The sequence below is a fragment of the Phocoena phocoena genome, chromosome 15, assembly GCF_963924675.1.
Source record: "Phocoena phocoena chromosome 15, mPhoPho1.1, whole genome shotgun sequence".
NCBI lineage: Eukaryota > Metazoa > Chordata > Mammalia > Artiodactyla > Phocoenidae > Phocoena > Phocoena phocoena.
In genome coordinates, this window is record NC_089233.1 from 69,129,149 (window position 1) to 69,156,699 (window position 27,551).

Below are 27,551 nucleotides of genomic sequence, written 5' to 3' on the forward strand. Positions count from 1 at the left end.
ATTTCAAATTGTACAAGCAGTTTGTCCCTGTTCCCCTCCCTTATCCAAATCCACAGATACAAAATCTAGGAAATGTGCAATTTGCATCTTAGAAATAGCAGCATCCCCACAGGGGACCTTGTGAGGCCTGGAGACTCAGCCCGGAGACGGCAGCGCACTCCTCCCGCCCCGGCACAGCCCCGGTCCAAAGGCAAGTTCCATCTTTCTGTTAAAAACATTTCCCTAGGGCGAAGAACCCCCTTCCACCCAGGCCCGGTGACAGCCAAAGTGTGCCTGTGCCTCTCTCTCGGTTTGGTCTCTCACACGCAGCCACTGCAGGAGGAGAGGCCCTCTGGACAAACAGGAGCCGGGCAGTGGCCTCTTAGCACCAAGACGATGGCTTCTTCGGCGTCTCCGGGAGACGGAAGCGCACCACAGCCAGCTGCCCCTGCCTTCTGCAGCCTCCCTCCACAGATATCCTTGCCCTCGGGGAACAAAGGGTCTGAGCTGAACACCAGACCGGAAGTGGGTGGCAGAAAACCAGGAACCTGCAGGCCTCTGGCAACCTCTTCCCGACTTGCACAAAGGCGGCGCCGCTCAGTACCCTTTCAGTCAACCACGTCAGGGGGGCGGGGTGGGGGGAGGACGAGGTCTCTTTTCAACAACAACGATGGCACAGTCCGGCCCTCCCGACGCACTGAACAAGGCGGGGTGCTGGGGGGCAGGGTGGGAACCCGCTCCCCGGGGGCAAGCACCCCTCCCCGCGCGCATCACCCAGTGGCCTGCCGACCAGGCTGCATCCGCGGAGGGTGGCGCTGGCTCTCCGGGCCATGTCTGCAGCAAACCGCGCGACAGGGCAGCGGGCCGGGCCGGAGCCAGGGATGAATGACAGTCTCTCTCTGAACACAAATTACAGGATTAGCAGGCACCCCTGTCCGGGTGCCTGCTCTGCGGCTGACTCCTGAGAAAGACCACGGGCCTGCAGCTTTCTGCGCTCCACGACTCCAGACGGCCTCCACCCGAGACATTACACCTCCAACTCCAGTCACATCGGGGGCCTTCAAACCACTCATCAAGGGAAGGAACAGACGTCATAAAGCATTAGCCGAGAAAAGCTACTCATCAACACACACGCGGTGGAGCCCGGCTCCTGAATTCAGGAAAGGGCGCTCACGGCGGGTAAGCACGCAGACTCCTCTCAGGTCGCCACTTGCCACCTGCCCCGAGTGGACAGCAGGAGAGACTCCCGCAGCCGGAGGGGAGACAGCCCGCTCCACCCCGTGGGGCTCTGGCCCGAGCAGCCTGAGGGCTGTGAAAGCCTGGGGCCTAAGACAGCAAAGCAGGAACTACACGCTCTCTGCGAATCCTCACGGTCCCACAAACCACAAGACAGGATTTTAACAACGCGAGGCAACAGGTGCGGGCCCCGCCCCTGCCCACAGGGTCAGCGGTGCCTGCTCACCCCACACTCTGGGTCCCCACCCCTGCTCAGGTAGGATGGTTGGTTCCCGCGGGGTCCAGGCTGTCGGTCTCCAGTCTGGCTGCAGGGCTGGGGCTCCAAGCAAAGGAGAGGCCGGACTGACAGGCAAGTCACGGTTCTTCAGGGTTGAAGAACCAAAGAGCGTGCCTCCCGTCCCCCGGGGGCTTCCGTCTGCTCCTCCTCCCGCTCGGGCTCTGGGCCAACCAGGGGGAGCTGACGTCAGCCCTCGCCCCCCTCCCCAGCGCGACAGCACTGGGAACACACACAGATTGCAGCAGAAACGAATTCCAACCGAGGTCTGTGGGTTCCACCTAGACCTAGAGCTGGGCCGGGCAGCAAGCCCAGCGGCTCTGTGATCCCCACCTCCACCCTCCACTCACTCGGCCCAAGTCAGCATCCAACCCTTGGTTGAGAGGTTGCCTGCAGCCGCCTCAGCCCCAGCGTTGCTCGGCTCGGCTACCGTGAATGGACCACGGGAGACAAAACAGACTGAAGCCTTGCTCCGGGAGGGGCCCGTTCAGGAGAGGGCGTGGGCTCCACACTCCCCGCTTTTTCGGGTGTTGGAGCTTCTGTGAGGGCAGGTGCTCCCCCAGTCACACGGAGATGGCCCCCCAGTCCCGGGCAGGAAGGCTGGGAGGGCCTGTGCTCCCAAGAAAGGGAGCGAAGGAAGCCGGTTCAGGAGAGCTGGAGAGGGGCCTCCGGTGGGAGTGGGGAGGATGGAGCCCCGTTACTCTCCTGACCTGGGCAGGCTGCCGGCTTCTGCCTGGAACGGCTGGCCACGCGGACCTTTACGCGTCTAGAGGACTTTTCTTCTCCAGCAGATAACTGAGCCTTGCCAATCAATGGGATACAGGACAATCTAGACGTAATACAAAAGGTAAGTCAAACCAATAACCTGCCCCAGGTAAAGTCTGAGCAAGGAAAAAGGGGGAAGAAACTTTAGGAAAAGCCCAAACTCCAGGTTTGGTTTGTTTAAGATTTTCTTCTTGGCTGGTTCTCCTCTCCTGCAAAGTGCCTTTATCCACTTGGGCTGCGATGTTTGTATAGACAGAGCCGCTCCAACCCGAGGATTCTGGTCCGAGAAGAGGACAGGAAGACAAGAGGCAACCGGGCCCAAGGCAGGGCGGCACAAGCAGGGAGCTGTGGGTGAGGACGTGCCCCAAAAGGGCGACGCTGAGCCTCTGTGGAAGGCAGCCTGGCACATGGGGGAGAGGGGGTGTCACAGGACCTGCCATGGGACCACGGACTGAGCAAGACAAAACCCATGGCACCCACATCTCGGCCTGGAGAACACGCTGAGACTTCCCGGTGGAACGGCCTCCCAGGGCCGCGAGCGCACGCGGGAGCCTGCAGGTACCACCGACCCTCGCCCACCTCCCACCTTTGCTTCCCGACAGCAGGATGGGCACTTGGCTGCGAAAGGAGCTCCAAGTCATACAGGGCCACCCACCCCAGGTGCCACGAGTCCTCCAGCCAGGCTTTCCACTTCAGGAGCCCACGACTCAGGAAAACGAGAGCCCGCCTTCCAAATCACAAAGCTCCTCAACAGTCAAGAATTAATGTACGTAATCAAAGTATGCAGAGTATCTGTATCATAAATCCAGGTTTCCTTTGTCAGAATGGTGATCTGGGCTCACCTATTAAAACTGGATCTACAACCCCATGTAAAAAATATAATAAACCAAACATGTACAAGACACAGGCAACAAGAAACACTGACATATTTCACCATCTCTGATGAGTCCAAGTGCATACAGAGAAGAGGGGAAAGATTAGTCACCTTACGAAACAAGCTTTTTCTTTGGGAGAGACTAACCCCACCCTACTCCCCTCAACTCTAGAGCCCACAGACTCTCCTGAAGGCAGCAGCACAGTCTAACCCTGGGTGGGGCGCAAACCGTGGTGACCTCCCTGGCCACGGGGCCGGCTGCGGCCGTCCAGCATCCCCACCGCACTCTGGCGCGCGCCGCCGGCTCCGGGCTGCTGCGGCTGTGTCTGTGTTCCTGGTTTTGCCCCCAGGGCCCCGGGGGACCTGCCGCGACGTCCCTTTAGGCACCTGCTCGATGAACCAACCATTTCTGTCTCCATCTCCTCGTTCCTTAGTCACTCGGGTCCCAGAGTAAAGGAAGGAGGAGGATCTGTCCAGCCTGGGCAGTCTCGCCGTTTGAGGGGTCGCCCTGGCTAGCGGGCAGGCTGACTCCTGTGAGCAAAACCTGCCCGCAGGCAGCACCGTGACGCTTCCACTTTTTGAGGACGAGCTGGTGCTGAGCTCGGGCCCTACGTCCTGCGTGAACTTGTCCACCATGTAATTTATGTTTTCTGTTTCGCTGTTTGGGTTGTAAATGACATGAATACAAATAAAATAACCAAGAAACTCCGCTGTAAAGACACGGCCCTCGGCTGGGGCACGCAGGGCTCTGGGAGTGACGCTGGCAGGGTGGCGTCGCAGACACTCGGATGTGGCTTCGCGCGGGGCCGCCCCGGCCTCCCCCGCAACCCCCCGACACGGGCTGCTCTCCCCAACACCCACGTGCCGCGTCAGGCAGACGCGTCACGAGTAAAGCATCAAACGAGTATCTGTGCTGTATATGGATACATATAAATTAATCTGCATGTACATAACCACTACAGGAAAAGTTCTAGGTGTCTGTTCTCTGAAGGAAGGCAATCATTCGCCATTCTGGGCAATTCCGCAAAGAGGCCTTGGGGCTAAATATGGAAAGGATATAAAAACAGGCTGCCAAACTTGCCAAGTCCTCACAAGTCACCTGTTTGAAACCAAGAAGAGGTGGTCCCTAACGGGACAGGGCAAGCAAGAGGAGACTCTTTAGAAGAACAATGGTTCAAGGGCTTTTGGTTTCCGAAGAAAAGCCTCTCCTGGAGGCAGGAGGTGCGACCCCCATCTCTGTGCTCGGAGCCAAACCTGGGAGGTGCCCTGCCCGGCCCAGTTCCCGGGGGGACGGGGGAGAAGGACCGTGCCGAACACCCCCCCCCCCAAGTATTTCTTGCCCAAAGCCCCTGCCCTGTCTCTGGGGTCTCCGAGGCCTTGGTGCTCTGGGAAGCGGGTGGTTTCTGGGAGGTGATCCACCTTTGCCAGCCCCCTCTTCACCTGCTGCTCTCGGGGCAGCCGGTCTCGGGGAGATCGGGATTTACCGTTCAGCACAGCTTTGTAGGCAACTTTCTCAATGTTTCAAAGGCACCTTTTCCTGTGACTTTTCTCAATTAAAAAAATGGATATGAGGGTTAGGCTTAAGTAGACAGAGATCTTGTTTCCAAGTCTGGGGATATAAATATAGAACTTTAAAAACATCCTCACAAGGACCTGTCCAGCGATGTCCAGCACGCCAACCAGGCCCCAGGCACGGGGGCCAGGAGGACTCTGGGTCTTCTGCTGGGAACCCCACATGCAGGTCTTTGTGCTGAGGGCCACCCCGGCTCCGATAATTCCGAGAAGTCCCCGAATCCCGCCAGCTCTCAGTCTAACCAGGCGAGCGTGGGCCTGCCTTCCCAAACCAGAGGCGGCTCTGGGGTGAGGGTCGATAGAGGGCAGAGAGAGCCCCAGCGGCTGTGCGCCTTCACTCCCATCCCCCACCCGTTTCGCTTGTCAATTTTCCTCTAAACGTGTCTAGACTGAAAAAAAAAAAGGCGGCACATAGGTCAGTACATTAGGGTTAATAACAAATGTTTCTTCAGTTGACCTGATCACTGAAGAGTTATGGTCCATGATTCAAACTCCCATGAGAAAGCAGAACTACTGTAACAACTTACGAGAGTGGTAGGCATCAAACACTAAGCACATAACCGGTCAGTTTTCTGAACTGCGGGTAACAGCATGTTCTGCACTGATCATCCCGTAAGGCAAGGCAAACCTGCTATGCAATGTTGCTGGTCACCGCGTAAGGAGCAGAGGTCTCTTCAAAGGTGCCACCTTCCCGAAGGAGCGCAAAGAGGGCCCCAGCGGTTGCAGGTGTGGTTCTGAGCGTGTGATAACCCCGGCCTGACCGTGGAAGGTGCGGGAACACGTAGCCCAGCGATCTCCAGAGAACAGACACAGGGCATTTCCAGAGATGATATAAAAGACCATGTACTGCTTTGCTAACCAAAGTTTCTATGTAATGAAAGTGTTTATAATCTGATGTTTTATTAAATGTGTATAGGCAGATTTATATGTTAAAAACTTGATTCTGTGTCTATGAATATGAAATCTGAACTATTTATCCACTGGAAGGCAAAAGAAAGGTCCTACATTGTGGGCGGAAGAACTGCCAGACGCTCCTCCCTGCTCGCTGGGGTGGCGGGCCGGGTGCGGACGGCGGCGGGCTTGGCCGCGTGGAGACCTGTGTGAGCATGGCGGGCCGGGGCAGCAGAGAGGGGTCAGGCCCTTCCATGTGGAGGGCGGCCGCCCCGGCCAGGCCTTCACAGCCGTCGGTTCCGGTTCAGTCAGTTTCTGAGGAGAAAACACAGGCCCGTCACCTCTATGTGCATCGCCAGGATGGCCCATCCTCCCACGTCTGGGGACTTAATCCCACCAGCCCGGCCTTCCTACCAGCCCCTCCCTGCCTTCCAGCCCGAGGGAAGGTGGGGAAGGGCATCTGGGCTGAGGACAGGGTGCTGGCTAAACCCGGCGGGGCACTGGGACCACCCAGGGGCCACCCGAACCGGGGCATGGAGCCGGGGCGGGAGCCTGACTTCTCTGGGCCGGGAACCCTCGCTGTGCGCCGCCCTCCCCCCATCCCCGGATCTCCAGGGAACGCTGCTGTCACACAGCAGCAGCTGGTCTACTTCCACATATGTGTCCCACTGATGCCCTCCCTTCATTTGTCGGGGGTCGTTCGGAGAGGCCCTCACCATCGATGCTTACAGGTGGGGCCCCGGCATCGAGGCTGGCTCGGGAAGCCGCGAGAAAACAGCTACAGACAGACAGGCAGACAGGCCCTCCCTGTCCCCTCGGGTACCTCCCTCAGCCAAAAGAGGGTGACGCCACAATGGCACAGCCACCCTGGCCACTCCTGCTCTGCCCCACCTAGGACACCAGCTCCTTGCTTAGTGTTGGAGCTACCAGCTGAGGGGAGCCGGTGGATTTAAACCCATTCATCCCAACTCCACGTTAGCATTTTTAATTGTGGTCAAATATACGTCACATAAAACCTACCATTTTAACCATTTTTAATAAGTATACAATGACGTGGCATTAAGTACATTCACAATGCTGTGTAACCACCACCCTATTTCCAGCTACAAGAATGTAATTCAAAAAAAAAGGGGCGGGCTACCATGGTGGCGCAGTGGTTGAGAGTCCGCCTGCCGATGCAGGGGACACGGGTTCATGCCCCGGTCCGGGAACATCCCACATGCCACGGAGCGGCTGGGCCCGTGAGCCACGGCCGCTAAGCCTCCGTGTCCGGAGCCTGTGCTCCGCAACGGGAGAGGCCACAACAGTGAGAGGCCTGCATACCACAAAAAAAAAAAAAGAATATAATTTAGTAGAATTTCAATTAAAAAAACACAAAATACCTAAAGAAATTAGTTTTCCTAGTGCCCAGCAATCTGCCATGTTGCTGGCAGAGCCAAAGCCAGGGGTGGGCAGGCCCAGTGCTGGAGAAGGTGCCTGAGGCAACCCGCCCTGTGAGCCCACACCTGTTCCCTGGTGCCCGTGATGCTCCCTGCGGGGACCTCACTGACTCACAGGGGCTTGGAGGAAACAAGGTCGAGTCCAGAAACGCCGGCCCTGGAACCACCTTCTAAAGGTCCCAAATCAGGGAATCTGGGAATCCAGATACTTCCTTGGTTTCCACAGCTTCCCGTGAAGAGCTCAGCTACCTCGCTCCTGGCCAACCTGTGACAAGGCCACCCAAGAGGAGGGTGGGAGGGAAGGGAGAGGCCAGGAACTCAGAGATCAAGACCCGAGAAAATCAACACCCAATAACGTGATTTGTCTGAGGCTTCAAACTGTCTTCAGTAAAATAATCTTCTAAAGCTCTCTTTCAAGTACTACTGTCCTGATCCAGAGAAAATGAGGAACAAAATTCAAGCTTTCGATTCCACGTTATGTCTAAGAGGGAAAAAGATTTTCCACTCCCTCTACATCAGGAAGAATAACTGAAATGCAAATTACAGGATTTTTCATCATTTAGAAAAAAAAAGCACTTCATGTATCTAAGGTCAATTAAAGGCTCCCTCTGCTTTTGTTCACCAGCTGGGGTTGAATTTCCTCGCAAGTCCTATTCTCTCTCTTACCCAGTGGTCGTGCTTCTATCTGGCTCAGATGACATTCTGACCTATTCTCCTTTGGCTAAGAAATGACTAGAAAAGGGTGGGCCCTTGGAGGTTCACTACACTCCTTCCCCTGTGCAGGTTTAACAAACACGAAACAAAAAACCAAGTGTCAAGCCTTTATCACATGATGATGCTCCAATGGATTCTGCTGCCAGGTGCCCCCTGAAGCAGCCAGACAGCCTTAGAAACAGCAGATGCCCCGGCACCGGATTCGGTGCCTGCCACAGGTGCCCCCCCGACCCACAGAGGACGGCACAGCCCCACAGGCTCCTTACCCAGCTGAGGTCCAGCCTGGGGACTCGGCGTGTCAACGGGCTCTGAGCTGGCCTCAGGGGCACCAGGTTCCCATGACTCACTGTTTTCGGACACCTCTGAATAGGTGTCGCCCATCCCTTTGTGAACCGCTGCAGGGTCGCTGGGGCCCTGGCCCTCCCCACCCGTGTCGGCCACGGCCCGGGTCTCCTCGCCCATCCTCTCGGCAAACCACTGCTTGACCTGCTGGGCGCTCATCTGGGTTTTGCCGCAGAGGCTCTGCAGGTCCCGCTCGTGCAGCGTCTTGTGGGTCACGTAATAGTCTTGCAGCAGCTCCCGGTTGCCGGGGCTGATGACCAGCAGCCCGGGGGGGAAGTTGCCCCGTCTGTAGTCTTCGTACCACTTGAGCTGGCCATTCTTCAGGGCGTACCTGCTGTCCCCAAACCAGCGCACCACCTCGGGCCGCGGCAGGCCCGTCTGGGCCATGATGGAGTCGTAGTCCTGGTTGCTGGGCCACTGCGTCTGCAGGAAGAGCTGCCGCAGCAGGTGCCGCTGCTGGGCCGTCTTCCTGTAGCTCACCTTGCCCGGCAGCTGCTCCGCTGGCTTGCTGGGCACGTCGTCCTCGGGCTCACAGGCGCCCAGCCCCGGGAGCTCGCCCTTGCCGTTGGCCTCCGTGACTCGCAGGTTCTTGAGGTTGATTTTGATGGGGCTGACTTTGCGTTCTGCCGGCACGTGGCTGCCGGGCGTTTCTGGGGAGCCATCTTCCCCTGGGACCCTCGGGTCCCTGGCAGAGCCCTCCTCCCCCTCGTCCTCGGCGGCCTCCTCCTCCCCCTGAGAGGCGCCCTCCTCGGCCTTCTTGGCCTCCTCGGCACTCACTTTTTTCCGTCTCTCTGAAAACCAGCCATCAATCTCCCTGCGGGTCATTTTGGTCTCGGTCCTCAGGCGGTCCAGTTCCTCGTCGAGAGGAAGGGGGTTTTGTGCAAAACTGTTCTCCAGGGCTCTGAGCTGCTCGGGGGCCCGCTCCTTGTATTTGGTTGGTGTGAAGTCGGGGGTCTGGTGCCAGGACTGTCGCTTGGCAGAAGGGGGGGTAGCTGGGGTGGCCGCTGTCAGGAGGCAGGTCACCTCCGGGGCCTTGGACGCCAGGGAGAAGGGCACCTCGGGCACAGAGTCGACGAGCAGGGCGCCGTGCTCCCCGGCCAGCCCGGCCCTGGAGCCCTTCAGGTTCCGGCAGTGGTACCTGCGGTCACTGAACCACTTCCGCACCTCACGGGTGCTGAGGCCGGTCACTTTGGTCAGATGCTCAACTTCGCTCTGTCCTGGGAACTGGTTCCGACAGAAGCTCCCTTTCAGAGCTGACAGCTGTTCATGAGATTTCTTGTTTTTGTAGATGCTGGCATCCAGGAAGGCTTGGGAGGTGATGCTGGGACATGCCGTGAGGAGGGACTGGGCGGCATTCACCACCTTCACGGCGGACGTTGTATTTGAACACACGGTGTTAATGGGCGCGACAGCGGGCAGCTTGGGGACAGATGTGACTGCCAGGGGGATAGATGAGCTGGGTGCCTGCAACCCATTGGCCATCAGTGGCTGAGTGACCAGAAGTCCCCCGGCTGTGCCCTCTGGCTGGCCCACCACGTGGCCAGGCAGAGTGGGCTGGATGAGATGTTGGACGTTGCCGCCACTGGCAACCAGCGGGGTGTTGAGGACAGTGATTGTGGGCTGGGGGACGGACTGGATGACCGTGTTGAACATCTTCTTCCGGGCGTCCTCAATCTCCTCCGGGGACCAGCTGATACCTTGCTTCAGCCTCTGGGCGGTGAACCAGATCTTGAGCTGTTCTTCCGGGTACTTGGTGACCACAGTCAAATAGCAGAGCTCGGCTTTGGTTGGGTAGGGGAACTTATGGAAGGAGTTCTTCAGAAAGCTGTTGGAGTCCATGGCCGCGTTGTACGTGGGAATGCTGCTCAGGGGGATCATCACTTTGGGGAGGGACTTGGCCGTGGGCAGGGGCTGGTGGGCGTGGTGCTGGGCATGCGGGGGCGGCTGCTGGAGGGAGAGGAACTGGGCAATGCCCGCGGGCAGCACCGGCACCGTCCCCAGCAGGGGCCCGTTGGCCGCGTGAGGGGGTTTTGCGGAGCTGGTAGAGGCCTGGCTGACCGGGGCTGCCCCATTGACAAAGGCGTGGTCCCCCTCTTTCACCTCCGTGTCCCCAGCTGAAGGGTTCGGTAAGGCCTCCCCAGCAGGCTGACTGGGGACGTTCTCCTTGAGCGTGTGAATTTTTTTGGCTTCGGCTTTGCCTTTCATTATCTTCATGATTGGAGTTTTGGTGATGATGATTTCCGCCTGTCCATCTGTCCCTTCCATGTGTGGCTCCCCCGATGGGTCGGGAGGGCTGGTGCTCTCGGGGACACTCTGCTCCACGACGACACGATTGTCTGGCTTGGCCACGTTCCACACAAAGCTGGCTTCCCCCGAGTGACACTCGGCATTGTGCAGAGAAAGCCCCTCGGGAGTTTTTGCCAGGAAACTGCATTCAGTGCATACAAAGTTTGGGTCTTTGCTAAAGTCTGTGTGCTCTGAGCTCAGGTGTCCCACAAACCGGGTTATGTCCTGGGATCTGAAGTCACAGCATTTACAGGCGTATGTGTAGCCGTCCAAGGTGCTCCGGTGCCCGTTGGCCAGTGCGGCACTGTCTGGACCGCTGGTGCCCTGGGTGGCCTCGCCACTGGCGGTGGGAGCTTCTGGGGGCGGCTCCTGCGGGGGCCCCTCGGGCACTGGGGGCTCCTCGGGCAGGGCCTCGGTGCCAGTGCCCTGCAGCAACACCGTCTTCACGGGGATCATGCACGGGGTGGTGGACTTCCTCTTGCTGGCCATGGCGACAGCCGCACTGGGGGATCAGTGGGCGACAGTTCGTCCTGTCGGGGGCCTCACAGCACAGGTTCCAGCTGCTCCATGAGGCCCAAAGAAACAGCTTCCGAGGGCGGCTTTTTCAGTTGTTTGCAGAAAGCAAGTTTTCCCTATTAAACCTGAGGAGGAAAAGAGAAACGGTGAGCATCCCTCTCTCGGGCTGCGTGTGTATTTCCCAGATTCCCAGGCACACTCCACTGCTTGCCTTCGATCACCCGGGCCTTTTCCCAAGGAACCAACATCCAACCTCGGATGTGACTTTTGAGTCAGAAGCCCCACAAACGCTCACAAAAATAGTGCCCTGAGGAATGACGCGGGGACGTCCCAACACCACTGGACAGACTTCAGCCATGTGTTTCTGTGTTGTGTTTCCCTCTGTTTCCTCGCATAAAATAACTCATTCAAAAATGACAACAACAAAAAAAAACCCTCTTCTGGACCTCCAAATGAATTCTGACTGTGTCATAGAGAGAACAAAAGATCCTAGTGTAATTCTTGTTTAAATGTTTGGGCCCACAAGGGTTTTCTTTTCATAGCCTTCCCACGTGTGAGAGCAGGATGCCCGCTCCAGGCCCAGAGGCCAAGCCCACTGCAGTGCGTGCACCAGGGAGGGGCACTGATGCCACAGCAGCGGGGCTCTGCGGGCTGTCCCTACCTTCTACCCCGTCACCCCAGCCCCCTGTTGCTCAGGTGAAGCCCGAGGTCAGAAGGTCAGGGGATCCGCAGACGTGGTTTGTGGCCCATGAACTGTACATCTCTCTCTGGGGCAGCAACCCCACAAGAAGCCTCACCTTGGGTGTGCACGCTACCTGTGACCTTGTAGTGGGCTTACTTTTTATTTTTTTTCAGTGCCTTTATTAGTCCTTAAAAAAAAACAAGCAAACAAAAACCCTTAAATCTTTGTTCCATTTCAAATTTATTTCAAAAGCTGGGATGATTGATTTATTCACATGTTAAATACTACTACTACTAATTCTTCCATGAGATGCCAGGAGAAAAGTACTTCTGTGATCTCTACTATTAACATACCACCACAATCATCATTACCTTTTTTTTTTAGCAAATTGCAATGCTGACAATGACTAAAATAATAGTAATTCTAATACCAGAATCATGTGATCACCTGTGTTTGGATTTGATATAAAAATGTAAGAAAATTAAATACCTCTATTCAAATTCTTAGTAAATAAACACAGCAAACTATCTTTTCTGATTTTAAGACTAGTCCTGGTGATCATGATGATAAAAAATACTTACTCTTAAAAAAATAGTTGGTGTGTGATAAGGATAAACAGATACCCAGTGTACCCACCTGTCACCATTTCCCCCACTGATGTGAAATGTCAGGCATGTTTTTTTAACTTAATTTTTAATAGTAAAAAAATATATTTCAGTAGAAAATGAAATTTAAGAAAGCCACCTATAATCTTCCATCTAGTCCAGATATTTTATACACATTTTTCATCATTAATGGGCACACACTTGTGTTTTGGTTTTTTCCACTAAACATTTCATCAACAGTGTCATTAAATCAGCTTCGTAATTACAATATGCAATAGCTGCCTAATAATGTACCGCGATGGACTTAACCTCCTCTGCTATGAACTGGCTTTCCGCAAGTTAACCTCCTCTGCTATGAACTGGCTTTCCGCAAGTTAACCTCCTCTGCTATGAACTGGCTTTGCGCGCGCCACTCTCATAGGTGACAGTGAAATGACCTCTGGGCATATAGGATGTATTTCTTCTATCATATTATTTCCTGAGGCTGAGCGCACAGAAACGGGTAATTTACCAGCTCAACAAGTATCAACATTTCTAAGCTCTTCTATCTATATATTACCGGCAAACATTTTAAATCAGGTGCTTTACCACCTGATTAGATTCCAAATCAGGAAAACTAAGAATAATACAGTTTCGTTTCCAGTAAGCCAATCAGATTTTCCGATAAGACACTGAAGACATCAAATAGAATATGTGAATGTGCAAGTGACATGAGAAAAAAACAGATAAATCAGACTTCATCAAAATTAAAAAACTTTTGTGCTTTAAAGGTCATCATCAAGAAAGTGAAAAAGACAAGCCACAGGAGACAATATTTGAAAATCACATTATCTGGTAAGGCGCTCATAACTGAATAATAAAAGGACAAAAACCCAATTTAAAAATAGGTAAAGGACTTGAATAGACATTTCTCCAAAGAAGACATACAAATGACCAATAAGCATATTAAAATAAGTGCTCAACATCATTAGTCATTAGGGAAATACAAATTAAAACCACAATGAGATACCAATTCACACCCACCAGGATGGCTATAATCACAGTGACAGATAATACTACAGGTGAGGAAGTGGGGGAATCTAGAGCCCTCCTACGTTGCTGGTGGGAAGGTGAAACGGTGCAGCCACTGCCGCACTTCAGAAACCAGTTTGGCAGTTCCTCAGAAAGTTATATATACAGTTACCATAAGACCCAGTAATTCCATTCCTAGGTATATACCAAATAGAAATGAAAATATGTCCACACAAATATTCAGAGCATCCTCATAATAACAGCCAAATAGTAGAAGCAACCTCCACGGCCATCAATGGGTGAATGAATAAACACAATACGGCATGTCCCTATGACGGACTACTGTTCAGCCATAGAAAGGCATGGAGTACTGACACATGCTACAGCGTGGACAGAAACATCATGAAGACAGACACAAAATGCCACGTATCATGTGACTGCATTTGTATGAAACACCCAGAATAGGTACATCCATAGCGACAGAAAACAGATTAGTGTTTGCCAAGGGCTGAGGGGAGGGGAGAATGGGGACTGACCACTAATGGGGATGAGGTTTCTTTTGGGGGTGATGCAAATGTTCTAAAATTAGGTAGTGGTGATGGTTGCATAAAACTGTGAATATACTAAAAACCACTGAAAGGACTTCAAAAACCCAAGAAAGGTGGAGGAAAGTTACAGCACTCAGTTCTGTAGAAGAGGGTCATCATTCTCACTTCTAAGGTTACAGGTGATGCCATTGATTTATGACTTCCTGATTTGCCTTCCTCTTCCTGACTTCTGCCCTGGGGAAAGGTGAAAGGCAGTGGCTGTGAACGCCAGGTTTGAGGCGAGAGAGGGAAGAGAACCGCAGCCCTGGCAGCTAAGGAAGCAAGGGTGCTCACCAGGAGGCCAAGGGAGCAGCGGAGCTGAGGGGCAGGGAAGTGCAGGCCCAAGGTACACAGCACCTGACACTCAGGCCTAACTGACACTTGCTATGGGGACTGTTCGCCACCGAGGAAGAGTTACATTATGTCCCTCGTATTTTATTTACTAAGGCTGAGAGGGGAACAACATGAAGATGCATTTGATTTGGGGAAATGGTCCCAATGTCATTCACAACTGAGTCTCAGGGTAGCCCCAAATTGTCTTTCAAATCAATGATGGAGGGGAGCACCACTGCCTACCACTCTCTGGGGGAGTCAGTCATCCATGATGAAGATGATTGAATAACAGCAGTGGGGGAGGGGGGAGGAGGGGCAGCCATTGCCAAAGGTCACTGAGTGTTTAATACCAATACCGTAGGGAGAGCTTTTAGCCACACCCTCTCATTTTACTCTCACAGCAAACCCCAGAGGAGGAAACTACTGTCACTCCTGTTGTACAGACAAGAAAAACAAGGCTCAGAGAAGTGCAGTAACCACCTGAAGGGCGCATAGCTAGGAGGCAGCAGAGGCTGGTAAGCTGGTTATGGAGCCTGCCCGCAACCGCTCCACGCACTGAGCTCTCCGAGCAACCACAACACTGCTGGAAGAAGGCCTGCATGACTTTCCTGAGCTGTATTTACCCCCGGTGTTTATTAGGAAAGATTTCAAACATTCAGCAAAGTTGAAAGAATTGTTCAGTGAACACCCACGTACTCACCACCTGGCTACTGCCACGGGGCTACTTCCAGCAACGTGACCCATATAGGTAAGCTGGGGTTGGTCTATTTGTCATACATTTTTTAAAGGGTATCCAATAAAAGCGGTGCTTAAAGGGGAAAGCTCTAATTATCTAGAAACCACTCCTCCAGCAGGCACTCATGGACCACGCCTGACAAGCAAGGCAGCAATTACGGTGAGGAGACACAGTTTGCCGAGTCGAGCCCCGACTGAGGTGAGCTGTATAAATGTGAGGTTCTGTGCTGCCAGAGACTCGCAGCAAAGGACCAGACGACAATTGCCGGTTCTTCATTCTTTGTACAATCCTTTCTACACCCTTTCTCGAAAGCTTCTGTCTTATAAATGCATTGCTTTTTTAATGAGGAAATAAGACTGAAAGTACACAGCTTTCCCCCCAGAACCTGTCTTTGGAACCTGGGAATTGCTCAATTCCCTAAATTAACAAAGCTGCAGCTAATTGTCACTGTACTTCAACACTGCAAAATATCACACATATGGGGGCTGGAAATGAGTTTGTAGATCAAACTCTTATTAAAGTGTTTAGCTTTAAATTATAGATAAGTCAGAAACTTTCTGTTGTTGTTTTAATTCTCAGGAAGGAACTGAAAGGACAGTAAGAGTTCAACAAAAGATTTCAAATGTTTAGAAGGCGACTGTCAGTAGACGCTTTCCAAATGTTATGGTGGCCGGGCCTCGGCCCTCCTGGACATGCAACCCACAACTTATTGATAGAAACAGGAATAATGGGAGAAGCTGACAGAGTTATAGAAACATAATCAGAGACTTCAATACACTACTCGTGGTTTTGAAAGCTCAAGTAGACAATAAGAAAGGATGTGAAGAATGAGACTTCTGTAACGAGGATGATTTGACACATTTGGGTAGTCTTGAATATTCCACAGTAATCAACTTCATATTCTTTTAAGAACATTCATGAGACATATTTAAAAGTGGGTCATGTGTGGGGCTTCCCTGGTGGTGCAGTGGTTGGGGGTCCGCCTGCCGATGCGGGGGACGCGGGTTCGTGCCCCGGTCCAGGAGGATCCCGCATGCCGCGGAGCGGCTGGGCCCGTGGGCTGTGGCCGCTGGGTCTGCGCGTCCGGAGCCTGTGCTCCGCGATGGGAGAGGCTGCAGCGGTGAGAGGACCGCGTACCACAGAAAGAAAAAAAAAAAAAGTGGGTCATGTGGTATAACAGATCACAAGGAAACCTCAACTCATTCCAAAATAAAAATTTGCAGGTAGCATTCCCTTTTCTTTGTAATTGTTAGCAATACAGATTTACATTGAAATGTATCTTTTTTCCTTTCTATTTCAAATGATGCTCTATGTAGAGTTTCTCTCAGAAATGATGAAGAAAAGTGAAAATCCTTCCTATTCTCCCCAGAGATAGCCACTGTTAACAATCTAGGGCCCATTATTTCAGATATGTTTTCTAGACATAAGTTACTACAACCAATTTTTTAAAAAACCAAAAAAGGAGTTGTATTTTCACATTCTGTTCTGATCCTCTTTTTTTCTTCCCACAACAATGTAGTTCCAACATCTCTCCATGTCAGAACCTACAGTTTATCTCACTCTTTTAAACACTGTTCCAATTTATGTGTGCATCATAATTTACTTAACCAACCTAGTTCTTAACAGACATTTGCATTTCGCCAATTTTTGAAACTCTTACAAAAATGTTTCAATGGTTATCCCTGCGAATACTTTTGCGCATTTGAAAATATCTGAAATTCTGAATTTCTTATAAGCAATTTCTTATACAATTGCTGTGACATTTAAAATACTGTCAGTAAACTACAAAACTGCCCTCTAAATAGGTGGTACTGATTTTCACCCCCATCACCAGAGAATGCATGTCATCACTACTTCTAGTCTTTGCTAATACATACATGAAAAACTGGTCACTACTGTTTTAACTTGCATTTCTTTACAGGCATGGCTGAGAAGCTTTTCATGTGTTACTGACATTTTGTGATAAATTATTTTTTGTCCATTTTTCTATGGATTTTAAGAGTTCTCTATATATTAAGGAAATTGGCTCTTCATCATCTGTCAGAGGAAGCTGTGGTTTATACCAACATTGCAAGGATGTTTTAAAACTAGGAAATCTCTAAAAATCATTAACATCATTAATAAATTAAAGGAGAGAAACCAAAACAGCACTTAATAGGATTACACTCACGTTTTTTCTTGTGGTAAAAAACAAGTAGCTTAAAATTTACCATCTTAACCACTTTTAAGTGTACAGTAGTGTTAACTACACCCACACTGTTGTAGGTCGGATTTCCAGACCTCTTTTTATCTTGCAGAACTGCAACACTATACTCACTGAACAAAAATGGGTCCCCTTTCCCGTCCCCCAGCCCCTGAGAACCACCATTCTACTTTCTGCCTCTACAAGTTTGACAACTTTAGACGCCTCGTGTAAGTGGATCCATGCAGAACTTGTGTTTCTGTGACTGGCTTATTTCACTATGTCCTCAAGGTTCACCCATGTGGTATCATGTGACAGGATTCCCTTCCTTTGAAGGGTTGAATAATATTCCATTGTGTGTGTATACATATACATACATATATATACATTGTGCATGTGTATATATATATATATGTGTGTGTGTGTGTGTATACATTTATGTGTGTGTGTATTCTCCACATTTCCTTTATCCATTCATCTGGTGATGGACATTTAAGTTGCTTCCATATCTTGGCTATTGTAAACAATGCTATGAACATGGGCGTACAAATATCAAATACAAATATCCTGCTTTCAATTCTTCTGGATATAAACCCTGAAGTAGGTTTGCTGGACACATGGATTTACTAAGGAACCTTCATAATGTTTTCCATAGCATCTACACCATTTTACATTCCCAACAGTGACAAGGGTTCCAACTTTTCCACACCCTCACCAACACTTATTATTTTTGTGTGTGGGTTTTTTTTTGGGGGGGGGAGGCATGGGGTAGATAGTGGCCGTCCTAACAGGCATGAGGTGATATCCGATCTGGTTTGATCTGCATTTCGCTAATGATTAGTGATGTTGAGCATCTCTTCATATGCTTGTTGGCCTTTTGTATAGCTTCTTTGGAGAAATGTCTATCCAAGTCCTTTGCCCATTTTTAATCAGGCTGTTTTCTGTTTTTGTGTTGTAAGAGTTCTTTATGTATTACAGATATTAACCCATTATCAGATATATGGTTTGCAAATATTTTCTCCCATTCTATAGGTTGCCTTTTCTTTCTGTTCACTGTTTCCTTTGATGCACAGAAGTTTTTAAGGTTAATATAGTCCCATTTGTCCATTTTTGCTTTTGTTGCATGTGCTTTTTGTGTCACAGCCAAGAAATCACTGCCAAACCAATATCATGAAGCTTTTCCCCTATGTTTCCTTCCGGGAGTTTTACAGTTTCAGGTCTTTATTTTTGACTTAATTTTTATATATGATGTAAAGTAACGGTTCAACTTTATTCTTTTTCATGTGGATGTCCAGTTTTCCCACATCACCATTTGTTGAACATTTGTTGAAGAGACTATCCTTTCTCCACTGTGTAGCCTTGGCACCCTTGCTGAAGATCATTTGGTCATATGTGAGAGAGTTTTACTTCTGGGCTCTGTATTCTGTTCCATTGGTCTGTGCCTGTCTTTATACCAGTACCATACTGTTTCTATCACTGTAGCTTTGTAATATATTTTGAAATCAGGATGTGTGAGGCCTCTAGCTTTGTTTTTCTTCCACAAGATTGTTTTAGCTATTCAGGGTCCTTTGAGATTCCATATGAATTTTAGAATTTTTTTTCCATTTCTGCAAGCAAATGTCAATGGGATACCGATAGGGATAGCACTGAACCTGTAGATTACTTTGGGTAGTATGGACATTTTAACAATATTAAGTTTTTCAATCCATGAACATGAGATGTCTATTTACTTGCATCCTCTTTAATTTCTTTTGGAATTGTTCTGTAGTTTTTAATGTACAAGTCTTTTGACTCCTTGATTAAGCTTAAGTATTTTATTCTTTCTGACACTATTGTAAATGAGATTATTTTCCTAATTTCCTTTTTGGATTTTTCCCTGTTAGTATATAGAAGCTGATTTTGTTGTGTGTTGATTTTGTGTCCTGTAACTTTGTTGAATTCCTTTGTTCTAACAGTTATTTTGGTGGAATCTTTAGGGTTTCCTATCTATATGATCATGTCACCTGTGTACAGAGACAACTTTACTTTTTCCTTTCCAAGTCAGATGCCTCTGCTAAGACTTCCAGTAGTTCAAAAGAGCTGGTAAGAGTGGGCATCCTTGCCTTGTTCCTAATCCTAGATGAAAAGCTTTCAGTTCTTCACCATTAAGAATAATGTTAGCTGTGGGCTTTTCATATATGGCCTTTATTATGCTGAGGTAATTACCTTCTATTCCTAGTTTGTTGAAAGTTTTTATCATAAAGGATGTTAAATTTTATCAAGTGCTTTTTCTTCATCAATTGAGGTGATCACATGGTTCTTATCCTTAGTTCTGTTAATGTTGTATATTACACTGATTGATTTTCACAAATCCTCCCACTTGGTCATAGTATATAATCCTTTTAATATGCTGTTGAATTCAATTTGCTAGTGTTTTGTTGAGCATTTTTATATCAACATTCATCAGGAATATTGGTCTGCAGTCTTCTTTTCTTGTAGTATCTTTGTCTGGCTTTGGTATCAGGTAATGCTGACCTCATGAGTTTGGAAGTGTTCCCTCCTCTTCAATTTTTGGAAGAGTTTGAGAAGGTTTGGTGTTAAAATTCATTCATTCATTCATTCATTTTTTTTAATAAATTTATTTCATTTATTTATTTATTTATTTTTGGCTGTGTTGGGTCTTTGTTGCCATGCATGGGCTTTCTCTAGTTGCGGCAAATGGGGACTCTTCTTTGTTGCGATGCGTGGGCTTCTCATTGCAGTGTCTTCTCTTGTTGTGGAGCATGGGCTCTGAGCATGCAGGCTTCAGTAGTTGTGGCGTGTGGGATTCAGTAGTTGTGGATTGCAGGCTCTAGAGCACAGGCTCAGTAGTCGTGGTGCATGGGCTTAGTTGCTCTGCAGCATGTGGGATCTTCCCGGACCAGGGCTTGAACCCGTGTCCCCTGCATTGGCAGGCAGATTCTTAACCACTGTGCCACCAGGGAAGTCCCATTCATTCATTTATTATTGAGGTACAGGTGAATTCAAATTTTTTAAATGTTTGGTAGAAATCTCCAGTGAAGCCATTTGGCTTTTCTTTGTTAAAAGGTTTTTGATTACTGATTTAATCTCCTTATTGGTTATAAGTCTGGTCAGATTTTTTATTTCTTCATGACTCAGTCTTGGTAGGTTGTATGTATTGCAGAATTTATCCATTTCTTCTAGGTTATCCAATTTGTTGGCATATAATAGTCTCTTACGATCTTTTTTATTTTTGTGGCATCAGTTGTACTGTCTCCTCTTTCATTTCTGATTTTTGTTATTGGGTCTTCTCTGTTTTATTCTTAGTCTGGCTAAGCATTTGTGAATTTTGTCTGTCCTTAAAAAAAAAAAAAACTCAACTCTGTTTTGAATATTTCTACTGTTTTTTATTCTCTATTTTCCCTCTAATCTTTATTATTTCCTTCCTTCTGCCAGCTCTGGGTTTAGTTTGTTCTTCTTTTTCTAGTTCCTTGAGGTATAAAGTTAGTTGACTTGAGATCTTTCTTCTTTTTTTATTTTTTATTTTTTATTTTTTATTTTTTTTTTCTGTACGTGGGCCTGTCACTGTTGTGGCCTCTCCCATTGCGGAGCACAGTCTCCAGACGCGCAGGCTCAGCGGCCATGGCTCACGGGCCCAGCTGCTCCGTGGCATGTGGGATCTTCCTGGACCGGGGCACGAACCCATGTCCCCTGCATCGGCAGGCGGACTCTCAACCACTGCGCCACCAGGGAAGCCCTCTTCTTTTTTTAATGAAAGTATTTACCGCTATAAATGTCCCTCTTTGTATTGCTTTTGCTGCATACCTAAGTTTTGGAATGTTGTGTTTTTGTTTTCATTTGTTTCAAGGTATTCTCTAACTTCCCCTGTGATTTCATCCTTGACCCACTGGTTGTTCAAGAATGTGTTGTTTAATTTCCTCATATTTGTGAATTTTTCCGTTTTCCTTCTGCTATTGGTTCCTCGTTTCATTTCACTGTGGTTGAAAAAGATACTTGATACAATTTCAATCTTCTTAAATTTCTTAAGACTTGTTTTATGTCCTAACATGTGATCTATCCTAGAAAATGTTCTCTGTGCACTTGAGAGGGTGTATATTCTGCTGTTGCTGGGTGAAGTGTTCTATATATGTCCATTAGGTGCAGTTGTTCTTTAGTGTTATTCAAGTCTAAACGACCATTCTTGAAAAGATTTAGCAAATGAAGGAAATAAAGGAAAAAAGAAGGAAATGTCCTTAGATGAAGGATTTCTCCCAGAAACCACAGCAAACATTATACCTAACAGTGAAACATTCAAGTCAGGAACAAGATAAGGATTTTCCCGCTATTATCATTTGACACAGTAATAGGATGCTAGATGGTAAAAACTGTTGAGACAAAGCAGTGTTACTTGCATATGAGGGGACTGTCTAGTAAGAAAACCCCCTGAAAATTTATTATAACTAATAAGAAAACTGACAGGATGATGAGATATATCTGCCACAAACACATATCATTAAGTTTCCCATATGCCAAAAGTAATCAATTAGAGAAGGAAATGGAGGTGGGGAGAGAGTGAGCCCATTCACATTCACAAGCAAATGTGGAAAAGACCTCAGAATAAACCTTGTATCACCTCACACCTGTCAAAATGGCTATCATCCAAAAGTCTACAAATAACAAATGTTGGTGAGAATGTGGAGGAAAGGGACCCTTGTACACTGTTGGTGAGAATGTAAATTGGTACAGTCACTATGGAAAACACTATGGAGGTTCCTCAAAAAACTAAAAATAGAACTACCATATGATCCAGCAATCTCACTCCTGGGCATATATCTGGAAAAGATGAAAACTCAAATTTGAAAAGATACATCACCCCAATGTTCACAGCAGCACTATTTATAATAGCCAAGATATGGAAGCTACCTAAGTGTCCATGAACAGATGAATGAATAAAGAAGATGTAGTGTGCGTATGTGTGTGTGTATGTGCATGTATATACATATATATGTGTGTGTGTATATACACACACACATACAAATGTGATCGAATATTACTCAGCCATAAGAAAGAATGAAATTCTGCCATTTGCAACAACATGGATAGAACTAGACAATATTATGCTTAGTGAAATAAGTCAGACAGAGAACGACAAACACTCTATGTTGTCACTTATATGTAGAATCTAAAGGGTAAAACAATCAACCGTATATAACAAAACAGAAACAGACTTACAGATATAGAGAACAAACTAGTGGTTACCAGTAGGGAGAGGGAAGGGGGTAGGTAAGATAGGGGTATGGGATTAACAGACACAAACTACTCTGTATAAAATAAACAACAAGGATATATTGTACAGCACAGGGAAATACAGCCATTATTTTGCAATAACTTTAAAAGGAGTATAATCTATAAAAATACTGAATCACTATGTTGTATACCTGAAACTAATATAGTATTATAAATTAACTATACTCAATTTTTAAAAAAATTTAAATAAAGCTGATATGTGTAAAATCTATATGACAATAACTATAAACCTTTAATAAGAACAAAAAAGACTTAAATATAGAGAGAGTCATAGCATATTCCTAGAGCTAAAGATTTGCATTTATATAGATGTCAATTCTCTCTAGATTAATCTCTAAATTCAGAAGAATTACAATCACAATCAAAATTCCATCAGGTAAAGCAAGTATTGTAAAATGTTAATGGTAAAATCTAGGTGGTGAGTATACGCATGTTCATTATAAAATTCTTTCAGTTTTTCTGTATGTTTGAAACTTTTTATTTAAAATATGTTGGGAGAAATGCATCATGATTTTTGATGGAATCTGACAAGCTGAATCTGAAATTCCTCTGGAAGGAGAAAAGTACAGAACAGCTTTAAAAGTTTTGAGACAGAACTATTTAGAGGAACTTACTTTACATCAAAACATATTTTAAGGCTAGAATGATTAAAATAACGTATGATCAGCATAAGAATTGATAACTGGATGAATGGATCATTTACATACACTTTGAATACATGGGATTTTCAGGCCATGAAAGCAGTGCTATTTTTAAATCAGTTGGGAAAGAGAGGCAAATAAGTATTAGGACAACTGAGTTCAACACATTATAAAGAACAATATTTTTCAAGCGAATTTAATAGAGAAATATAACAAGCAAAATTACAAACATAGTAGAAAAAAAAAAGAGAAGTTTATAGCTGTGCTGAACATTTTCAAGTTCTTCCTATGTAAGACTCAAAACCTAGAAACCACAAAAGAAAAGGTTGATTGATTTGGCTACATAAATATTTAAAACTTTTGAATAGTAAAGGAAGCCATTAATAAGGGTTAAACACAAGTGACATACTGGGATAAATTTTATAAAGCACATTATAAATAATTAATATTTACAATGTGTAAGACAAAAATATAGAAAAGGCTGCAAAGAAAATGAACAAGCAAAATACACAAGCTATAAACTAGGAAAGATGCTCAACCTCACTAGTAATCAGGGAAATTGAAATTAAATAAAAAATGAGGTTTTTTCCCCCATTCTTCACAGATTGGCAAAAATTGGAAAGACAGACCATACAGTATGCATGCACCATTGGTGAGAGCATAAATTGGTGAAATTTTTATTACGGTCAATCTAGTAACAGCCATCAAAATTTTAAAAGGCATATCCTTTTATCTAGCCATTTCACTTCTAACAACCCACATAGTCTGATGAAGTACTAAAATACAGGCACACGATCACAACGATATCAATAAGGTCATTTACCGCATCATTTCTTAGCATTAAAAGTGTCCATTAGTAAAGTAGTGATAAAACAAAAAACAGAACATATGTACTAGGAAATGAAATGCAGCCACTGAAAAGGATTAAGACCTATGTGTACTGATGTAAACATATCTCCAAGACATATTTAAACAATAAAATATGTAAATATACTGCATAATAAAATACATGATTTCATCATATAGTGAACAATCTATCTAGACTTGTATTTGTTTGAATATGAACAGAATTTAGAAGAACAAAGGATAAATACTGATCCATCAAACAATAATGACTTTATCAGGAAGGAGAAGAGCATTTATTCTTTTTTTTTTAACTTTATGCCTTCTATATTGTTTAAATTTGTTACAATCACGTGTTGCTTTTAATTTTTAAAATAGCAGTAAGGATTAAAATAAATAGAATGATTAGTGCCAGTGAGCAGTACGCCCTGCAAATAGGGCAGCCAGCATACAGAATGGTTGTGAATTGCTCATTTACAGCTGGGAGGTTTCAGTGTGACGTGGACCATTCTGTGCACAAGAGGTACAAGAGGGGGAATGGGGGCGGCATCCTGATACCCCAAGGCCTTGTCAAAATGGAGCCCTATTCTGTGCCACTATCTTATCATTTACTTTGCAAACTTGCCTTGCTGAAGACATTCAACTGGAACAATAAATGATAACTGCCATGGATTTCCCTGTACCAGAGAGGCGGAGGGAATCGGACCACTCACTGTTTTCAAGTATCATTTTCAAGTCATCAGTGGATTTGACCATTTTGTTGAACCCTTGCCATCCTGAAATCCTTACGGGCACAATTTGATTAGGCAGAATCCTTGGAAGTGCAGTTTTTACCCTTGAAAATAGCCCGAGTTAACAAACATCCTAAAAATTACATATCAGTGTGAAGTCACACATGATAGCTGGAAAAATTTAGTAAACCCTACACACTGGAAGTGTCAAAAAGTTGTATGGGGGCCAGATGTGCAAGAAAAGTGAAACAGAACACCCAGAAGGTTCTTGTGTGAATTCAGTCCGGGCTGTAAGCGACAGAACGTATAAATACCTTTTAGAGTCGCTGTTTGGCATGAATCAAGTGATCCCAGTAGCAGTACTGTGAACCACTGCCATAAACTCTGAATTAAATCAATGGGTTCCATCTCCAGAGACTTCTGAAGTATAAGATAATACCACACAAAAGTGGATCAATTTGCACTAATGGCGCCACCGCTATGCTAGAAAGTCTGAGAAATTTCCATGCCAACCAGGAAACTGGATTTACTTCAATTCTCTCTCTCAAAGTGCTTCATAGCCTGCAAAGCGCTTTTGTCTCTCTCAATTCATCCCAGTAGCCTCCGGAGTTGGTTATTATTGCCCCTGTGCCCACAGCACCGAGGAGCTATTGAGCAAGAAAGGGGAGGTGACAGGACCGAAGTCACACGCAGATTCGTATGTGAGCCTGATGTTTTACCTCCTATGTTCTTTCTTAGGCCACATCCACTATGAATACCAACTGAATAATAAACCCACTACCTATAATTATTTTTTACATTAGCTACATTATTAATTGCATAATTTTGGGCCTTCTTACAGAGGGCTCAAAGATTTTTCCAAGCTGAGTTTGTCCAGTGTTGTTATTTTTAAAGATTAAAATGACTTGACAGGGCTATCATGATCCTTAATATGTATAACATTTTTAGACTGACAGAAGAGGGGAGGGATTACTTACTCTCATGACTAGAGAACTCTGTTACAGTGGGGCTAAGTGATTAGACCGAGGTTAGTCAGCAGGAACCTACAACAAAAAGAACACAAGGGAGACCATCCATCCTCAGGAATGTATATGGGCAGGACCTTGGCAGCCCAGCAGATCTGCTGGCTGGAATTGTCAGATTTCTGCTGAAACAAAGAAAGGAGTTACAAAGAACTGAAGTCTGTCTCTGAGCCCAAGGCCTCCAGTGTCAAAGCCACGTCAAGCCCAGAGCTGGCCTCATTTTGCTCTCTGGATACTTACGGGTCACAATACTTCCTGCATTTAGTAATCACCATGCAGCGGAGGGCTCAGGGCCAGAGCTCTCTACTTATTTGTCCCCCTCAAAGAATTCTTGTTTCTGTCAAGTCACCAACAGAAATAGCCTGCTCCCGTCAGATGTCATCACCTCTATAGTGAACAGTAATTCACTCTTTCTCAAGCTCAGAGAGGCGATGATGATAAAAAATACAGTGGCCTCAGAATTAAAGGGACTTTAGAGACCACATATTTCCATCGCTCTTCTTTGCATGAATCATCTTGAAAGTATCACTACTGTGGTTAGATGGCTAACCACGCAGTCCTTCCAGGTGGTTAGGCTGGCCTATGCTTGACTACCTCCAGAGACGGGAGGTCAGCACCTACCGGGCTTGAAAAGATGTTGGAAATGGCTCCTTGTAGTCAGCACCCCCAAAATTACCTTCCTGTGTGTTTTACTCACTAAATTTAATTTTTCACTCAAAAATAGTTGAGGACTTACTATGTGCTAGGCACTGGGTACGCAAGGATTTTTTAAAAGATGCCACCCCTGTACTGAAGAAGCTTATCACTTACTGTAGTTATTAGGCTCTTCATCTGTAATCTGGGGCTTACTTTCTTTCTGCACACAGTGGACTTCCCTGACCACCTGCAGTTGGGTGTAAACAGTGAAATGTAAGCAAATGTGTCATCTCTAGGGAAAAGCAGTAAGAGAAAGTCCACGCTTTGCTTCACTGTTTACTCTCTGGCCTGGCAACTGGCAATGTTTCAGATCATGGTTACTGTTAGCCTGGGTTAGGGAAACAAAAGCTGACCTGCAATGTACACATAACGTGAGCAAGAAATAACCTTTGTCGTGTTAAGCCACTGCAGTTTTTGGAGTTGCTTGTTACTACAGCATAATCCAACCCATCCTGACAGATACACAGTACAAGGGAAGCCAGACAAATAAATCAACAAAAATCGAATGACAAGCCGAGTGTTGCAGTGGGGGCATTGCAAGATTCAGTGAGGGTGTAGGAAAAGATTTACCACCACCTAAGTTTTCTGGAGTTGGGTAAGGCTTCACAGAAGGGGCAGCCTTTGAAATAGACATTGGAGGATGAGTAGATACTGACAAGCAGACATGTTAAGAAAAAGGTGCTCTAGACAGAGGAACTCTTTATGCAGAACCACGGAGGAAAGAGGGGACATGGTTGGAGAGCTACCAAGGAGCTCGGTTTTGCTGGCATATGAGTCTGAATGTGGTGTATCTCCCATGAAGCTAAAGAAGCTGAAGCTTCAGGGACCCTCACTTGATGGGCACTTTCCAAGGAATGTATCTATATTTTTATAAATTTATGCTTATATTCTAGACACTTCCCCTCCCCCTCAGGAGACCCTCCCTCCTAATGTTCAGGTTCCACCAAAGCTGGGTCTGCTTCTGATGGGGTAGAGGGGAGTAGGAGATGACAACAGGTATACAGAGAAGATCTGAAGACCTATAAATCTTCCACATGACACCTTTTTCAACATTTGAAAAAAGGAATCATGTTCCCTAAGAGTCTTTTACCCCCCAAGCCAGTCATTCTCATTGCTGCACTTGGGGTCATGGGTTGGAATGTCTGGCGTCATCTCAATTGCTCTTCTCTGAATGCGCTATTTGTCTAGAGCCCTCTTAAGAGTGGCACCTGAATCCAAATCGAATTCTCCAGATGGAGTCTGAATGTATTTATCACTTTTCTTAATGGAGTTTCATGCATCATACTTAATCCTTCCATAAAAGTTGTT

The 27,551-nt window shown here is 46.9% G+C and overlaps 1 protein-coding gene across 1 annotated transcript; it reads right to left on the reverse strand.

Annotated features, from left to right (window-relative positions):
• Positions 1-5,863: 5,863 nt before the first annotated feature.
• ZHX3 (zinc fingers and homeoboxes 3) lies at positions 5,864-10,861 on the reverse strand. Its single transcript, XM_065893392.1, has 2 exons — positions 8,011-10,861; positions 5,864-5,906 (listed from the first exon to the last, which is right to left on the reverse strand). The coding sequence occupies exons 1-2, from the start codon at positions 10,859-10,861 to the stop codon at positions 5,896-5,898; spliced, it is 2,862 nt and encodes a 953-aa protein (XP_065749464.1). The 3' UTR covers positions 5,864-5,895.
• Between the last annotated feature and the right edge of the window lie 16,690 nt (positions 10,862-27,551).

Coding starts and splice junctions, on each gene's coding strand:
- ZHX3 (XM_065893392.1), bottom strand. CDS start 10,861: ATGGCCAGCAAGAGGAAGTCCACCACCCCGTGCATGATCCCCGTGAAG.